Here is an 18552-nt window from a genome sequence, read left to right as displayed (position 1 = left end):
GAGGAATCTCCCTGGGGGATCTAGGACCTTACGGACCTGGAGGGATCTCCCTGGGGGATCTAGTACCTTACTGACCTGGGGATCGCCCCCTCTCTGTCTCCTCTCAATTTCCTGCAGCCCCGGATGCCTGGTGGTGACCGTGGGCCATCTCGCTCCCCTCCCTGGAGGTCTCTAGGGTCCAGGATGCTGATGCTGTTCTCCAGCCCCAGGAGCTGCTGATCTGATCTCTGGGCAGCCCCCCTGGCCTGGCTCCCCATGCCTCTTGCCCCTCCCTTATGGATCCAGGCAGCTTTGTCTGCCCTAGAGAGACGGGAGGGCTTCGCTGGAGCTCATCTAGCAGGTGGCAGCCCCGCTGAACCCCAGAACGTTCCCCAGGACAGACGGATGCTAAGGGTTTAACTGGACAGTGCTAACCCCCTATACCAGGTGACCCTCCCTTGTCTTTCTAGCCCTCTTCTACTCTGGCGCTGGCAGGGGCCTAAATCCCAGTCTGAGCCCCCTGCCCCCCCCAGCCCTGCACTCTGGGGATGAACCCACCAGCCTGAGCGTCGGTGAAGAACGCATGGGAAACATGGAGTGCACGGTGACCTGCAGCAGCAGAAGGCAGCTGGGATGGGTGCAGACACAAGGGGTTAATGAGCACGGCCAAAATGCTCCAGGCCCAGAGCTCAAGGGACAAGTTTTTACGCCATGATTTGTATTATGGTAGTACCTAGAAGCCTCAACCAAGATCAGACCTTGTCGTGCCAGGTGCTGCCCAGATCCTGACTGAGATCAGGGCCCCGTTGCACCGGGCGCCACTCTGACCTGGTGCTAGAGCCAGCAGTTTAAACAAACTTACAAAGGATGATTATCCCCCTTCTACAGCTGGGGAAACTGAGGCACAGCGCGTGGCAGGGATTTACCCAACATTCCCCAGGGAGTCGGTGGCAGAGCTGGGCCTTGAACCAAGATATCCTGTGGCCAAGCTCAGTGCCCTAAGCACCAGGCTGAGGTGAGTGCCTGTAGGGCTCTGGGCAGCACTGCCCAGCTGTGTTGGTCAGGCGCTCTCTGTGTCCATGCCCACCCCACGAGCTGCCTGTGCTACCAGTACAGAGGGCCTAAGGGTTTGGGTGCCCGACCTGCCCTGGCCTCCACCAGGCAGTGGCCCCACTGGCAATGGTGTTGCTGCCCTCTGGGACCAGGCTGCCGAGGGGGCGGGGTGGTTGGGGCAGGAGGGCGCGAGGAGGGGGCTGGCTCTGAGATGGCGACATAGCTGCCATGGGAAGGCCAGGGGATCCAGTCCTCAGTTTGTTGCTCTGTCGCTAGCCAAGCCCTGTAACCCTCCCCCCACCCCAATTCCTGGATCCCTGGGGTGCCCCCCTGCTCGTAATGCCCCCCCACCCCAGTATCAGCACAGCTGGCAGGTGGCCTCCTTCACGTCACCCTCCAGCGAGCTGAGACCCAGCAATTTCCTCTCCTGTGGACAAGGCGGGAGGCCTCCTGGGCCGGAGCCGGTTCTGCAGGTCCCCCTGCTCTCCAGGGGCCTGCGCCGACCCGACCCTCCGCCCTGAGGACTGGATCAGAACCCCAGAACCAAGCCCCCACGGTGGGAGGGGGGAAGAAGGGGTGTATCACAATCCCATCCATAGCCTGAAAGCTGCATGTGGCAAATGAAGTTAGCCTGTGGAACTCCTTGCCACTGGGGAGCACTGGGGCCAGGAGGGGTCCAAAGCAGAGGAGACACTGATGGATAAATGGGCACAGGCCCACCTTCATTAGCTGGCCTATAACCCCTCCTGCCCCTGGCAGTGTCAGAGAGAAACATCACCGTCAGGTGATTCCTGAACAGCCCACTTTGCGGGGGCGCTCTGGCACTTTCCTCTGGAGCAGCTGGGACTGGCCTCATGCGAGACAAAACCACAGGAGGGTGGGTCCGGTTCTGCTCCGGTGCCACAGCCCCTGCTCCCAGCTAATGGCCCAAGCTGCCCCAAATCTTGGGAGGCCTCAGAACCTGGCGTTCTAACCCTGGGGCCAGACGGCTGGGTCACTCAAATCCCTGTCGCTGGAGAATCCCCATTCTTCAAGAGCAGTGCGGGGCCAGGGACACACAGCTGAGCGGCGAGCCCTGTTAGCTAGCCGGGGGGATAAAGACAAGCTGTGGGAGGACAGATTGTGGGGAGAGGTCTGAGAGCCCGGGCAGGGTTCCCCCAGGGTCTGGCTGGGGAGGGCACGGCTGCAGTGTTTGAACTCCAGCCCAGCTGGCCCACAGCCAGAGCCCGCAGCCCAACAAAAGGACAATTGAGGAGGGCAGGGAGGGGAAATGCGCCTTTGATCTCAAGCCAAGGTGGAGGGAGGAAGGGCCCGCCCATGTTCAGATCTGGCAGCTAAGGGGTTCCTGGGCTGTGAACAGGACGCCCGTGGGCTGGGCTAAGGCAGAACCTCAGTGGTTCTGTGGGGGGCACTGGTCCAGAACTGCTGCCGCCTGGCTCCTGCAGGGAGCCCAGAACCTGGTCATCCCTGGGTCCAGACCCCAGCGCGAGCCAGACTCCAGAACCTGCCCCTGCCTGGGCTCTCCAGGGAACCCAGAACACACTGGCCTGCTGGGTTCTGGAGGGAGGCTAGAACCTGGCATTGCATTAATTCTGCCCAGGTCTAGAACACTCCACTTGAGCTGCCTTCTCCAAGGGGAGCCCACAGACCCAAACTCCCGCTTGACCCCCAAGTGAGTCTAGAACCTGTGCCCACAGACAGCTGCAAGGAGGAGCCTGGAACCCAAATCTCCAACCAACGGCTGGAAGGAAATGTCCTCCTATAAACTGGGGTCTGGAGGGGGGTTCCAGAACCTGATTTGCCAGCTGGGCTCTAGAGTGAGTCTTGACCATGGTCTTGCAGCTCAGGTCAGAGGGAGGGCTGTCAGTCTAGAACCCCGGGGATTGTCCCTGCATTGCTAGATGCCAGCCGCTGCCAACAGCCCCCGCTGCACCGGAGCCGTACCTGGGACGAGGCCCTGGCCGGGGAACTGGCCGTAGATGGCGGAGCAGTGGGGGAAGGCTCTGAAAGGCGGCCCGGGCTGCAGGTCCGAAAAGGCGGCACTAGATAAAGAGGAAGGGGTGGCGCTCGGGCTGGAGGCCTCGGGGGTCTCCTGCTTTACAAGGAAGGGGGAGTGGGGGTCTGGGGGGGATGGTGGAAAAAAAAAGAGACAGGAGATGAAATGAAAATGGGCTGAAATGATCACAGGGTAGGCGCCGACGCCCAGTCTGGGGATCTGGAGCCAGGGGGTGGGATCACAAAGGGGGCACTGGATCCCCTGCCCTTCCCCACACTCCCCACCCAACCCCAGCCCACTGGTGGGGCAGGGGCAGCTGGCAGCGCGGGGGCAGGGCAGGAGGGGCTGGGCAGCAGAGGGCTGGTTAAAGGGAGTGGAGGCGAAGGGGAACTGGGGCTGGCAGTGCTGCACAGTGGCCATGTACTGGCACTGGGGGAGCTGTACTGGGGCTGGGGCAGGAGGAGGTGTCAGTGCTATGTAGTGGCGGGTGGGTGCACAGGGCTGTGCAGTGGGGGGCAGGGCTGTGCAGTGGGGGCAGAGCTGTGCAGTGGGGGGATGGGCTGTGCAGTGAGGGTCACCATGTGTGTGCAGTGGGGGCAGGGCTGTGCAATGTGGGGATGGGCTGTGCAGTGAGGGTCACCGTGTGTGTGCAGTGGGGGCAGGGTTGTGCTGTCGGGAGCAGGAGTAGGGTCCCAACAGAAATTCCATCTTCCTATTTGTCTTCCCCAGAGGTTCATTTCCCTGGCAGGTGCTGGGCTGGGGGCTGGCTCTGTAGGGAGGGGCTGAGTTGGGAAAACCTCCTGCAGGCTCCCCCAGACAGCAGGGTCCTGGCAGGTGCTGGCCCTGTGGCCCCTGGCCCTGACCCTCTGGCATCTCCTCACGCCCACGCCAGCCCCAGTCGGCCCTAGACTCCCCCGGCTGTTGGGGGCAAGACTTGAGGGTCAGCCCTTACCTGTCACGGCCGCATACGGCTGGGGGGCGGCCAGGCCGCGGCCGAGTGGCGTGTTGGAAGCGGTCAGCGCGACTTTGCCGTCGTCCAGCGAACTGCTCAGCAGAGGCAGCGGGTAGAGACCCTGGGCGAGGGGGCAACAGAAAGGTCAGTGACCCCTGGTAAGGCTCAGCCCCCTGAGTTCTCCTAAGACCCTCATACTGCTCACCCCCCAGGGGACCCCCCAATACTGGTCATCCCCCCTGCTGGGACTCCCAGTACTGCTCAGCCCCCATGAGAACTCCCAATACTTCTCACCTCCCCACTGGGACCTCCAGTACTATTCAGCCCCCTGCTGGGAAACCTCTCCAGTACTGCTCACCCACCACTGGGACCCCCCAGTTCTACTCACCCCCTGAGGGGACCCCCCAGTACTGCTCACCCCTGCTGGGATCCCCAGTACTGCTGACCCCAGGAGGCCCCCCAATACTGATCACCCCCCTGCTGAAACCCCCCATACCGCTCCCCCTCACTGGGAACCCCCCCAATGCTGCTCACCCCCCCTGCTGGGACCCTCCTAATACTTCTCACAACCCACGGGGACCCCCAATATTCTCACCCCCCACTGGGACCCTCAATACTGCTCAGCCGCCCACTGGGACCCCAATACTGCTCACACCCCACTGGGACCCCCCAATACTGCTCCCCCCAATGGGAAAGCCCCCAACACTGCTCAGCCCTCCGCTGGGACCCCCAACACTGCTCAACCCCGCCCCCGTTGGGACCCTCCCAATACTTCTCACATCCCACTGGGACCCACAATACTGCTCCCTCCCCCGGGAAAGCCCCCAATACTGCTCACTCCCCTTGCTGGGACCCCCAATACCGCTCACACCACACTGGGACCCCCAATACTGCTCCCCCCTGCTGAGAAAGCCCCCAATACTGCTCACCCCCCTTGCTGGGATACCCCCAATATGCTCAGCCCCAATGGGAAAGCCCCCAATACTGCTCACCCCCTCCGGGATCCCTAATACTGCTCATCCCCCCACTGGGACCCCCAATACTGCTCCCCCCCACTGGAAAACCCCCAGTACTGCTCACCCCAGGGGGCCCCCAATACTGCTCACCACCCTGCTGGGACCTCCCAATACTGCTCATCCCCAGAGCGGTGGGCATGGCCCAGACCTGCTCGCCCTTGGCATGGCTGGGGGAGGTGTAGGCCTCAGGGTAGTGCTGCCGCTCGAAGGGGCACTCCAGTGGCTCCAGGGGGGGCTGGCCAAAGGCTTCGGAGCGCAGGTGCTTGCGGGCGGCGCTGGCGCTGCTCTGGGTGTCCATCCTGAGCCGGCAGCTCTCCGGGTCGCCTGCCAGGCAGAGCAGCCATGAGACCCCCATCCAAGGCACGGGCATGGCCCGATCCCACAACCAGCCACAGGCATGACCCGATCCCCGACCAACCCCCCAGCCATGGGCATGGCCCAATCCCCGACCAGCCTCCTGGCCACTGGCATGGCCCGATCCCCAACTGACCCCCCAGCCACGGGCATGGCCCAATCCCACAACCAGTCACGGGCACGGCCCGATCCCCAACCAACACCCCCAGCCACGGGCACAGCCCAATCCCTGACCGGCCCTTCACTGCCAGCCCATAGCTCTTCCAGGCCTGGTCCAGCTGCCCCAGGTATGCCCGGGCCCCATACGGCAGCATGATGGCACTGCAGAGGGCATTGCTGCCTGCTGGGCCCCTGGGCCGGGCACGGGACAGTGACACCAGCCTCTGTGGGACTGAGGCAGCCGCTCTGGAGCCACATGGGAGCCGCCCTGGGCCCAGCCAGTCTCAGCGCCGCCTCCCCCGGGCTAGGTCTCTATTGCCATCACGGGGCGTTCGCACCCACCCCCCTGGCATCGGAGGCCGGTCCCAGAGAACCCTGCCCCCGGCACTGTCCCACCCCCACTCACTGTCGTCCATCTTCCTCTTGCTGTCGCTGCTGGCCTGGGCGATGCCTAGGAGCCCGCTGATGGAATAGGTGGAGCCCAGCGAGTCCGACTGGGGTGACTCTGGGGGGGTCACGGCCGAGCTGGGGACTGAAAACACCCCCCCCCCCGGTCAACAAGCCTTGGAGCGAGCGCCAGGAGACAGGGCGGGCGCGACGCCGGGGCACCTCGCCCATGGCGCTGGGTCGTGCCACCCGCCCCGAGGACGGGACAAGGCTGGTGTCCCAGGCGACCCAGAGGAATCATCCCTTGCGGATGTCCCTGGCGCACCGGGGACTCTGGGAGCTCCAAGCCTGATGCCAGCTGGCTGTGCGACCCATCCCTTCTCTGTGCCCGGTTCCCTGCCTGGGGCAATGGTATAGGGTGGTTAAAAATAGAGGGCGTTTTCCACAGAAATTTTCAATTTTTTTGGCGGAAATTTAAATACTGAAAAATTTCAGGAAAAAGAACATTTTCTATTTGGCAATGCCGCTGCAGTGCCTTCTGAGAGTTGTAGTTTGGGTGCCTTGTGTCACACCACACATAGGCCAGGATCCCTAGTGAGACTACATCTCCCATGATGCACCACGGAAGAGTGGCTGCTGGGAGACCCTGGCTATGGGGCATCATGGAAGATGTCCCCAGCCAAGAAGCCCAGTCCATAGAGGAGAACAGTGATATGGGGCAATGAACTACAATTCCCATGAGGCACAATGGCAACATTTCTGAGTTGAAACATTTCAGTTTGGGAGCATTTGGGGTTTTTTATGGGGAAAAAAAATCAAGATTTTTCTGCAGGAAACTGACACTTTTCATAAAAAATTCCATTTTGTTGAAAACTCAAGTTTCCATTGTTTAGGTGGAAAATTTCCCACCAGGCCTGGGCACGAGGGCTAGTTCCATATTTCTGTAGCCCACCCAGCACGGCCGGCTGTGCTGATCTAGGGACTGGGCCACACAGAGCACATGAATAGAGCTGGGAGAAATATTTTGGACAACACTTTTGGGGGGGGGGGGGGGAGGACAAATGCAGATTCCGGGCCACCGAAACATTTTGCCATTGAAATGGTTGTTGGAGGGGGGGCAATAACAAGATTTGGGGGGGGGAGAGCCGTTTTGGGGGGAGGTGGGGGTTGAACTGACATTTTGCTTCAAAATGGCTCAAAACCGAAACGTTTCGTTAAACCCCAGACGGGTTCTTTGAACTTTTCCAAATGGCCAGAGATTTTTGACAAACTCCACTCTTTGCCCAGCTCTGTTACTGCCTGGAAGCCAACAGAGGGGCCGACTGAGCGGCGGGTGCTTTTGAGATCTGTGGGCTCCGTTCCCGCCCCACTGGAGTGAGGGACAATGCTCTAGAGACAGACCTTGTGCGGCCCCGGGAATTAGCCACTATAACACCCAGCCCCTATACGAGACCCTGCCCCAGAACTCACTCAGGCTGTGCCCAGGGCTCAGAGCTTTGGAGGCCACGCAGTTGTCCATCGGGAGGTTGAATGGCTGCTGGACTTTGGTCCGGATGATTCTGACGGGGAGAAAGGGCATCAGAGAAATTAAGTGGCAGGCCCTGGGCGTGGGCGTGTTCAGTGTGAGAATCGGGGCTGCTCCAGCACCGACTGGCTGGACCAACTCCTGTCTGGGAGGAAGCTGGAAGCAGGTCCCCTGGACTTCAGGGAGTGGTTTCTAGTACAGATTGAAGGGAGATTCATCCCTGGGCAAAGTCCTAGGTACCACTTCAGTCCCGCTTTGCCTGAGGGGCATCGCAAAGTACTTTAGCCCCATGTTCCAGATGGGGAAACTGAGGTACAGAGAGGGGAAAGGGAGTCCCCCGAATCTCACAGGAACCAGGACTGAAATGGTGTCCAGGCCTTGTGGGATTTAAGTGGTACCAAGGCCTAATAACCCCACCAGACCCATGTTGGGCACCTCCCTTCCCTTCCCAATGGATGAGGGTCCCAGCTAAATGAGAGTGGGGGATCCCCAATGGACAGGAGGGGTTCCTGGGAGATGGGAGGGGACAGGACTGGCTACATCTAGGGGAGATGGGGTCCCCCGGCTCCGACCTGTTAATGGAGCTGACGCTGGGCACGGTGTCGTTGTCGCAGACGCCCTCGGCCAGCAGGCGGTCACGGATCTCCCACGCGAACATGGTGGGGTTCTGCCGCTTGTAGTCCCCGATCTTCTCCACCACCTTGGGGGTGGCCACCTTGGGCTTGGAGCCGCCAATCACGCCGGGCCGGATGCTGCCGGTCTCGTAGTACCTACTCCAATAGAGAAAGCAAGAGGGTTACCGGGTAAACCGAGGGAAGCGGATGGCGGGCACAGCCGGGGTATGAGTGCTTGGGAGGCTATGCTGCGATACCCTCCCTATGGCATGAGCCAGGGGCTCGTCTTTCAGCACAGCACCGCGATCGCTCGGAGTGAAATAAACAGCTAATTCCTCCCAGCTCACTGAGTTGCCTGTGGGGCATCGCAAAGTACTTTAGCCCCAGATGGGGAAACCGAGGCACAGAGGGGGAACGGGGCATCACCCCAGTCTCAGATGGGGTCTTTGTAAATAGTCAGGGGGTGTCCAGCCTCAGGGAACTATATCAAGCTGTTACCTGGTCAGGCATGTCCCGCTTCCTCCAGCCATCCGTTCCTACTGTGCCCGTCACAGTGGTGTCTGGTGCTACTCTGGGACCCTGGGCTGGTCAAATTACTTATTGCAGATAAATAACCCTCCCCATACAGCCTCTCCCAAGCCCTGCAGGACTGTCCCCAGCCTAGGGCATGCTGCACAGTAACTCACGTGCACTTCAGAGACTAACCAGTGGCAGGGGATGCACTGAATATTGGAGTGAAGAACCCATACTACCAAACTCCTGGCACCGTCCACCCAGAGCCCACCACTGGCAGCAGGAACCGCTGGCTCCCGCGTGGGGTGAGGGTTTCCCTGCCACTCTGCACCAGCCAACTAGCCTTGCTGGGAGCCAGGTGTGGGGATGGCACCGAGCTGCCAGGGAGATTCACCAGGGACTGTAGTTTCTGCAGCTATTTGAGCAGAGAGTCCTGTCCCGCCATGCTGACAGCTGCCTGCCCGAGAGGACCCCAGCCAAGCGCAGGGCCCGAGATCATTGTCTTCATTAACAGATGGGAAACTGAGGCATGGAGAAATACAGGGGGAGGCCCAAGGTCACAGAAGATCTGGAATTGAACCCCAGGCTCTTGAGTGCCAGACAGTGCGCTAGCCACTAGACCAGCCTTTCCGTCCCCTTAGCTCTGCCCAGACTGGCTGGGGTCTCTGCAGGGGGACCGTTCCCAGACTGGACGGCAAGCTGTGCCAGCCTTTAACAGCTCCTGGCCTGGCTCCTCCCATGGAGGGCAAGCTGGGGGAGCTCCGCTGGGGTCTGCTGGGAAGGCAGCTGTGGCTGGCCGGGAGACTGTGAGGCCCCGTCCCGGCTCCACCGCCAGCCAGCAAAGGGCTCCCGCTTCTGCGCTTACCTGCCCAGGATTTTGCTGACGCAGCCGTGGCTGACTCGCAGCTGGCGGGAGATGTCGCAGGGCCGCACGCCCTGGTGGGCCAGGTCCACAATGCGCTGCCTGACCACTTCCGGCAGCGGGCGGCCATTCACGAAGGCCCCGCCCAGCTGGTTCAACCCGCCGTGCCCTGCCGAGAGACAAAGCCAGCCCCGGGCAGGCCAGGGGAGGCCTGGTATTACTTAGGGGCCATGTACCACAGCTGGTTACACGCACTGGCTCAGCCCCGAGAGATCGGGCTGTGTGCAGGACCCCCGGGGGATGTTCTCTGGCCAGGGTCCTGCAGGCACCAGACGCATCGCACCATCTCCAGGCCTTAGACTCCAGGGATCAATGAGATTTTTAGCAAACTTTGGGCTGCTAACAAGTGAGATTCCTGGAGCCCAAACTAGGGTCACCGATGCCTGTGATTCCATCACAGGGCTCGCGATATTGGCTGTTTTCCTACAAGCCCCAGCTCCCAGAGTCGCGGGATGACAAGAGGATCTCTGCTGGCATTTTATTGAAAAGTAAATAAGTTTCTGTCTCTTGTGGTTGGGGAGATAATGTGACCCCCAACATGACCCCAATGGCTCAAACCCCAGAAAGCAAATAAAAAAAATGTCATGATTTGTTTAGCCTGGCTCGGGATTTGTGCTCCCTTGGTATTGGTGGCACTGCTAACAGCCTCTGTCCCCAGGGATGGCACAGGCACTGGCTTTCCCCGCACCAGCCTCACCCAAAGATATATTCTGGTAGCACCTAGGAGCCCTGGTCCAAGACTAGGTGCTGCACAGGCAAATAAAACATAGATTTTATCTGAGATTTTTGGACAGAGCAGATCTAAGGGACAAGGGTTTGTGTAAAATGGGTGATGTGTAGGAATTCCCACTGGAGCTTTTTTAGGTGGAACAAGCAGCGATACCTATTATTAAGGTGGTCTGATACTTCCCATTATGAACCCCTGTTTTCAGTTATATATAGCTTTGCAAACTTAAACTTTCAGGGATGAAATTTTCCAGGCCAGGGTCTGCCACAGGCTGAACTGATTTGGAAAGTTTCAGCTAAAATGGTTCCTCTGTTTCCAAGACCGAGGCTGGGGGAAAATACATGGCTTTGCATGTGTTAAAAATATCTTGTAGCCCTTTTGTTGAGAAGCTCTAACACCTCCATGCTTTGGAGGAAGAACTTGAAATTTGGCAGGGGGGAGGTTGCCCTAGGATCAGTGAGGTGCCATTTGCCATCCCCATGAAAATTCACCTAAAGTTGGCCATTTGATGAGCCCCTAAAATCTCAGTTCGCACATGCTCAATGGAGACTCGTTAGAGTTTGGCAGCTAAATTCTCCAAAGATTCCATCTGCACTGAGCGCGCTCCATTCCCTCACATGTGACCAGATGTTGCTTGCTCCATCCCCACTGTGCGAATGAGCATGCTCCATCCCAGGGTTGCAGGGGCTGAGCAGAACTCCTAGAGGCTGCGGCTGCTCTGGTGCTGGGATCAGGGAGACTGTCTGTCCCATGCAATCAGCAATTCCCCCTGCAGGCCACAATGCCGAAGGGGAGGAATGGGGGAGGGTGAACAGGAGATGTAGGATGGGGCAGGACAGCAGAGGAAGAGGACAAGGAGAGGTTAGAGCTGGATGGAGCAGAAGAGTCTGTCCCCACTAGAGACACTTCCCAGCAGAGCCTGGAATGGAACCCAGGAGTCCTGAGTCTCCCCATTCCTCTGCTGTCTAGGAAATAGCCATGAAGCCCCCCGGCAAAGTGTGTATGTCTTATCCCTCTCTAGTGACAAGCCCGCATAGAAGATAACAGCCTACTACTCCTGCCAGTTACTCAGTTAGCTCAGGTGGCAGAGGTCTGTAGATATAATGACCCCAGGCCTGCTGGTGGCCCATGTAGGGAGACAATATAGTTCCACAGGATGAACTGCTGGGTGTTGCTACAGTTTTAAAAACCAACAGAAATTACCCTGTCAACATCTAACATTAGCAGAATGTTCAGGCTGCAAAGTCAAAACACTCAAGTGTTAGGAGATGCCAGCTTGAAGGCTGCCCATGCAACCTGCATTCAGCTCTGGCTCATGAGCCAGTCTTCGAAAAATCTGCTTTGCTTAGGTGCCCTAGTCCACAGCCAGTGATGAATAGGTGGACCAGGACTCCAGGAAGCCAGGTGATTCCATGGACTGTATTACAGTTCTTCCTATGGATCTAGCATCCTTCATCTGCGGCTCTCTAAGCCAGGGCTCCTACACCTGGAGTCATCAAGCTGCCCGATGCCCCCGTGCACCTGTTTGGGTTTCCGTAACACAATGCAGACAAGGTATTAGGGAGACAAGTGGGGGAGGTAACGGCGTTAAAAGCTCTGACCTCACCCACCTTGTCTCTAATATCCTGGGACCGACACAGCTACACCACTGTGCACTACAGTGTGTTAAACATGCAGGCGAGCTCAGCGCGAGCCGTGTGCACAACCAGAATGAGACTCCGCACTCGGCTGCAGCAGCCCACTGGCCTCACTAATTCACTATCCAGGCAGGTGCAAGGGAGAGTATGAGTTGCAGCAATGTTGAATGCTGTAAGAAAGAAACAACGCTGGCGCTAACAGGAGCGACAGCTCAGCCAGGGTGCATAAAGCAGGATATAAATCACCCTTTGGGGACTAATCGCAGGGGATTTTTAACGCCGTAGCACAAGCCTCGTGAGCCCGAGTCTGAGGCTCACTGCCACGGGTGTATTTTTGCAGTGTAGACGTCCCCATTGAGGCCCGGAAAAGACCTGCCTGGGGGCAGCTACCCCCAGCTGCTACTGCCGGGGAGTTAGCCCTTTCTCTGAAGTGCCTGGTGCTGCCGCTCTCCCAGCGAACCCTCGTTTGCCTTCCCCGTGTTCCGGGAGTTTGTGTCTGACGCAGCTGACCACGCTCACTCAGCTCTGCACGGAGGCTGGGCTTTGGCACAGACCACCCCTCTGGGCCTGGCTCCCCTGCAGCTGGGAGTGAGCCTCAAGCACAGGTAGACAGACCAGCAGGGCCCAGACCAGTGTGCTAAAAATAGCAACGGGGAAGCCCGCCTGCCCTCCCCAGCATGGGGGACTGAGAGCCAGGCTGTCCTAAGCCTGACGCGGGAGGTTTAATCTCCCTCCAGCGTTTGTTACAGCGTTGGAATGCTCCAGAACACCGTTCTGACACTTTTTTAGGAGCTGGGGGACATTTCGGTACCTTTGCAGGGCCTGGGCCAGGAAGATCCTTCCCCCCACCCCCAGCTACAGAGCATCCTCTGAGCCAGCAGGCACCCAGGCAGGGCGCTCAGTGGTGGGTCAATGCAGACGGAGCTGGGGACACCGCAGCTGGGCAGAGTGGGGAAAATTGATGATGGGGGAGGGCCGGATTTTTTTATTTAAATACATTTTTGGATTTTATTGAAATGACAATAAGTTTTTCTTTTTAAAAATACACCTGTTTCAAAGGCAATCTAAATGTCATACGAAATATGTTCAGGGCTAACGCTCGTTATAATCTCTTCAAACATTTCAATACAAATAAACTGGCTGAATCCATGAGCCTCCAGCAAAACCTCTGTGCCAACAGCTGCTTGTCTGTAGAAAAAAAGAATCAGGGGCGAGACACCTACGTTTGGAGGCCAAGCTTTGTAAATGTGGCACACTAGGTCCTGTGCAGTATTAAGGTGACCTGGGACTGTGCGAGTGGGCACAAGAGACTGGCAAAGTCATCACAGGTGTTGAGACCTGGCCTCTGACTCCAGCAGACCACCATCAGGTGTCATTGGGATCATCCTCTGAGCCTACCTGGGCGAACTCCTGGTTTATAGATTCTGGTTGGACTAGCTCCGTTCTCACATTATGACAACCATGGAAACGCGCTCTCCAGCTCATGGAAAAACACGGATCTACCTCTAACTGCCAGCTCTTGCTTCTGGGTGGATCTGGGCCCTTTGCGTAAAGAGCCTTGCTCCGTCTCCTTGTGAGCGTACACAGACAGAGACGCAAACACACCAAAATCCATTCATTTCCGTGCCAGTCTCCCTCTCTGACTCCAGATACTGCAGCGCCACTGGCACGTGGGTCACACCAGCAGGAGCCTTGGAGTGACGTTCGTTCTTTTGCGTTTCTGGGGGCAGGGGTGGAGGAGCGGGAGGGGTTAGGTAGCAAGGGAGAAGAAGCAGGACCTGCCACGCTGCTGTCAAGGAAGGGTCGATTCCAACACCTGGGAGCTGGAGAAAAACACCTGCAGTGGCGGCAGGTTGTCAAAGAGCCCCTGTTTGGGGATATTTTCAAGAAATCCCTGTAAAAAGGGGAAGATGCAACAAATGTGAACAATGCCACAAAGAGATGCAAGGTCTGCTTGGCAGAATGAACCACCATGAAAAATGCTCCTCAGAAGGGAACAACTTTGTGAACATGTCTGGTCTGGATCAATTGGTTAGTAAACTTACGTTTGCACCATTCTCAAAGACTAGCTACCATGCCTTACTGTGCTCGCAAGGGACACCTTGGATTATTGTCAGACAGCCGTGTTTTGAGGGCATTACTTACCTAGGAATTTCAAAATGTGGTGTTCAGAATAGAACTGGCATGTTAGTTTGGTGTGAGAGGATTTATCAATTACTGCGGGACTTCTGAGGTTTATTTTTTTTATAGCTCAATATAATCAAACATCCTGGGGGACGATTTCCCATTTAAAAGTAAAGGTTTGTTTGGCATCTAGGAATGTTAACATTTTTTTCCCAAGCTGTTTGGTGTGTTGCTAGAGATAAGGGTTTAAATAGATTGAGATATTCCTTATGATTTATTATTTTCCCTATAAAACTGGATTTGGAATAAATATCATTTAAACAGTGGTACAAACAGCTGCGGGAGGAGGAATCTATCATGCAATCTCATTTTTTATAAAGCAGTGCAAGGCGCAATACTCTGTGAGCGAGAGTGACTTTGTTACCGCTTTGTTTCAGGGTCCAGCGTAGACATACATGGTTGTGAACGTCCATCATCTGCAATGTCTACAACTTTAGAGTCATCTGCTGGTGCCACCAGCAGTGCTGCAAGTAAACGTACATCAGGCAGTAAATTACTTGGATTAAAAAAACCAACAAACCAAACTTTCCTTCATTGTCCAGTAAAGCTATGGATGAGTTGTAATCAGGAGCAGAAAATTCCACCAAGACTCCATAGATGCAAAGATTGCTCGGTTCATTTGTGCAACAAATTCTCCCTTTCGTCTTGTTCAGGACAAACATTTGATTGACATGGTTCAATCATCTGAGCAGGCTGCACTCCACCCAGGGCCGGCTCTAGGCACCAGCAAAACAAGCAGGTGCTTGGGGCGGCACATTTCCAGGGGGCATCATTTTGGCCATCCTTTTTTTTTTTTTTTAACTCACTTCCTCCCCTCTCACAACCCTGCAGAAGCGGAGCCACTGAGCAGCTGGGGATCCAGCATGGGAGCTGAGAACCCACGGGACCCTGGGAGCTGTAGTTCCTTGCCTAGCTCCCTGCCTATAGAGCCAGCCCTGGAGCAGGGAAAGAACTACATTTCCCAGCAATCCCTTGGCCGCAATCAACAGGAAAGGGAGGGGTAGGGAGTGAGGTAGCTGGGCCATGCTGCGAGTCTAAAGGGGTGGCACTGTGAATGGGGAACAAGTGTGCCAAAGGAGTAGAAGACTTTGTCCCAGATGTCCCCTTCAGAAGACTTCCCCAGACTGCATTAGGGATACTGGTGTGACCTCACCTTGCAGCCCACAAAGAAGGAATTGGGTGGACTAAATGGACAGTGCCCCTCTCTATCTGAAGCCTGGCAAGGGAGGTACGTGGATCCCACTAGAATTTAAAATGAAAAGTAAGGGAGGGGAGTCTCTGCTAGGGGACTTCGGCAGTTTTAGATACAGGCACGTAGGAGGATTTCCATGTCTGAGCCATGGAAGCAGAAATTGACTTTTCCTTTCCAGATTTAGGTAATATTCAGAAAGGGAATCTAGCACCTGCCTTCCAGATTTAAACACCCTCAAAATTCAGGAGTGCTCAAGCTCAATTCGGGCAGCTGTTACTTCATTTCTTCCAAATCAAATATACTGATCCACTGTAACTTGCTGTAGAAAACGTAGGATAAGAAATGAAGAAGCAAGAAATGCTTCCCAGTGGTTTTTAGGACTGGAATTGCTATTTTCAACAGCCATTGCTTTTTTTTTTTGCTTTTTTTTTTTAGTTGTATTTGTTTAAAAGGAAGACAGTGATATTGCATTGGCAAATTCCCCATAGAAAGAAAGAGTGGAACAAAAGAATAATAAAGGCACCTCAACTTTTCCTCATTTATGGAGGTCAGTCTTATCATATGCATCCTGATATCCTCCAATCACACAAGCTGAAAATTGTTCCACTTTACTGCAGTTCTGTGACCATATGGGAACCAATCCTGTCTGTGTTCTGTGCACATCCAAAATTCCTGCTGAATGACCTGCCCTGGGAGCGAGTTACCAGTGACCCAGGTCTGGGACAGCAGGTGGGTGCAGGTTGCGGGGAGAGCCCAGGGCTGGGGCAGCAGGAGAGTGCGGGTGGGGGAGACCAGGACTGGGGTGGGGGCAGCCAAAAAATGTTTTGCTTGGGGCGGCAAAAAACCTAGAGCAGTTGCTGGCTGCAGTGCATGAGAAGGGAATTGAACAGTTCGCAAAAACCATTGATGGGAAGTTTGTTAATCTGAGTCTTGATGGGTGAAGCGATGTACACAATCATCCAATAATAGGTATTATGTGACAACAGAAGATGGGGTTGGCTGTCTTATAGAAACAACTGATACATCAGGAAATGCCCATACAGAAAAGTACTTAAAAGAAGTAGCAGGAAGAGCGATAACAAACCATGAACAAAAAATCAAGTGTCAGGTGTGTAGCTTTGTCCCAGACAGTGCTGCCAAAGGAGCAAAGATGAGAAGACATCTAGAAGATAACGAAGGGAACCTGACACTTATAACCTGTGGATGCAGGGCGCATGTGATGCATCTTTTAGCCAAAGACTTAAGTTCAACTCCAGGAATCAAGGAAAATGTTGAAATTGCACAATATTTCCAGAACAACCACTCTGCTTCAGCGTCACTGAAGAGAGCAGGAGGATCCAAACGAAGTCTCCCCCTAGGTGTACAATGGGCTTTCAGCAGCTGACTGTTTGAAGCTGTTTATTAAGAACTGGCCTGTTCTGATGGCCATTTGTGAGGAAAATTGTGACACAATAGCTGGAGCTCTCCCAGCCAAAGTAGCCAAGAGAAATGGAGAAGAGATGCTGGATATCCTGAAACCTGCCTCGGACAAACCGCAGCAGGATGCTGCTGCATTGCTGCTGGGGTGGAAATATGGAAAGAACTTCAAGAGACGCTGAAGAAAGAAATAGCCACTGACAGAGGTAAATTGCAGACAGGAAAGAAGCGGCTGGATCAAGCACTTACTCCGATTCATGCTCTTGCCAATATTCTCAACCAACGTACCCGGGGAGATGCGTAACTGCAGAAGAAGATGCTGCTCTGACGTGGCGCCTAAGAATCACCCATCAATTATGCCAACCATCATAAAATTCCGGGCTGGAGATGAACCCTGCAAGCAGCACGTATTGGCTGCTGGTGTTTTAAAGGAAAGACCCACCACTGAACGGGTGGAAGTCACTGGTGAAGCCCCTGGAACCAGTTTTTGCAGCAGTCAGTTTTTGCAGCAGTCGCCTCTTCTGCAGGCGCAGAGAGAACATGTTCTTTATTCGGACGAATTCATTCATGGTTGAGAAGTTGACTGGGAGTTGAAAAAGCCGGAGCACGTGTCGTGAGGAGGGAAAGATGAGATCTCCTAGTTTGAAGGACAGCCTAAGTCACTTAGGAGGCTGTTGTCTCATTTCAAGAGACAAGCATCACAGAGTCCTAGTGTCTAGTTTCTGCCCAGCCTGTCCCTAGTCTTCTGGGAACGACCCCTTCGCTGAAGTGGGCCCCAAGGACCCACACAGTTCCACCAGGGCAGGCCCGTGGCCTCCACCGCTCCAACACTCCCTGCAGTGAATCCAGCCAAGCCGACCAGGCCCCTCAGGGTGTGATGCTCTCAGGGGATATTCACAGTGACACAGGCAGCCTTTCCCAAACAAGGTCACCATTGATTAGTCACCTGGCTACAGAATCTGGACATCCTTTGGTCAGCACAGAGGGGCAGGGTTCCGCCATAGTCCACCCCGGTCCAACCAGTGCCGTGATGAGCCAGCCAAGCAGTGATGGACTCCACCTCTGGCTCCCCCTCTTGGATCCCCCAGTCCAGGCTCCTGCACCCCTCCAAAAGGTCCCTTCTTCCAGCCATCTGACCCCTTGTTCTCCAGCTCCCTTCCACGTCCGGAGTTGTTCTGTCCTTGGGGCGTCTCTTTAATTGTCCCAGATAGCAAAGTAACAACCCCCTGCCCTGCTCCTGCGCTACTCCAGTGTTAAACCTTATGTATCCACTGGGTAGCAATGCAACATGCAAAGGGAAACTGAGGCACACCAAGGCTGCATAAAAATATTATCGAAAATTCCCACTTCGTCAGTTAGGCGAGTAGGAACTTATGCTTCAGTCACTTTCACTTAGGTAGACTTGAAATTTTTCCCAGGCTGACCTGAAATAATCTGATTAATTCACTAACTACAGTTAATCCCTCTGTTCCTTTAACAAATCATTTAGCTGGAACTGTGAAATACGGTTTGATAAGCGAAGCTGATGTATCCAAAACATCTAAGGTTGTTTTCTTTAATAAAAATAAATTGTAGATGCTGTTTTGGGTGTTTAATTAAATTCCCAGTTACCATCCTAATGCTGCTTGACACAAACCACGAACAAAAAGTTAATTATCTAGGAAATAAGCAACAGATCAGACACCATTTTCAAACAGACTAAAAATGTACAATTGATAAGAATCGGAGCATATTACCAGATATAATTGCGTAAATAAATGTATGTAGTTAGCGGGGACCCTGCCAGGTGCCAAACCTATTGTCAAGGCTCCATGTGACGGTAAAGCCTGTGTTTTAATGGTTATAGTGCCAATGAGAACAATCAGAAAAGTGGATTAAAATTGATGGTTTGCAGGATCCCTGCTCTCCGCCCAGTGGTTTGAATCA

At 55.2% G+C, this 18552-nt stretch overlaps 1 protein-coding gene across 10 annotated transcripts in view; it reads right to left on the bottom strand.

The window, feature by feature from the left end:
• The window catches only part of LOC123375187 (paired box protein Pax-8-like), a 42219-nt gene that overhangs the window by 4025 nt on the left and 19642 nt on the right, over nucleotides 1–18552 (bottom strand). For 4 of the 10 annotated variants that reach the window (XM_045025915.1, XM_045025949.1, XM_045025933.1 and 1 more), the window contains exons 3-9: nucleotides 9414–9621; nucleotides 7994–8194; nucleotides 7367–7455; nucleotides 5916–6041; nucleotides 5145–5320; nucleotides 3981–4101; nucleotides 2977–3153 (exon numbers count right to left, since the gene is read on the bottom strand). In XM_045025915.1, the coding sequence (XP_044881850.1) occupies nucleotides 2977–3153; nucleotides 3981–4101; nucleotides 5145–5320; nucleotides 5916–6041; nucleotides 7367–7455; nucleotides 7994–8194; nucleotides 9414–9621 (1098 nt within the window). The remainder of the gene's footprint in view (nucleotides 1–2976; nucleotides 3154–3980; nucleotides 4102–5144; nucleotides 5321–5915; nucleotides 6042–7366; nucleotides 7456–7993; nucleotides 8195–9413; nucleotides 9622–18552) is intronic. The other 6 variants (XM_045025925.1, XM_045025941.1, XM_045025969.1 and 3 more) reach the window with 4 other exon arrangements.

This window comes from Mauremys mutica, chromosome 1 (assembly GCF_020497125.1).
Source record: "Mauremys mutica isolate MM-2020 ecotype Southern chromosome 1, ASM2049712v1, whole genome shotgun sequence".
NCBI lineage: Eukaryota > Metazoa > Chordata > Testudines > Geoemydidae > Mauremys > Mauremys mutica.
The sequence above is the reverse complement of the archived record's forward strand: the minus strand, read 5'-3'. Positions and strand labels throughout refer to the sequence as shown.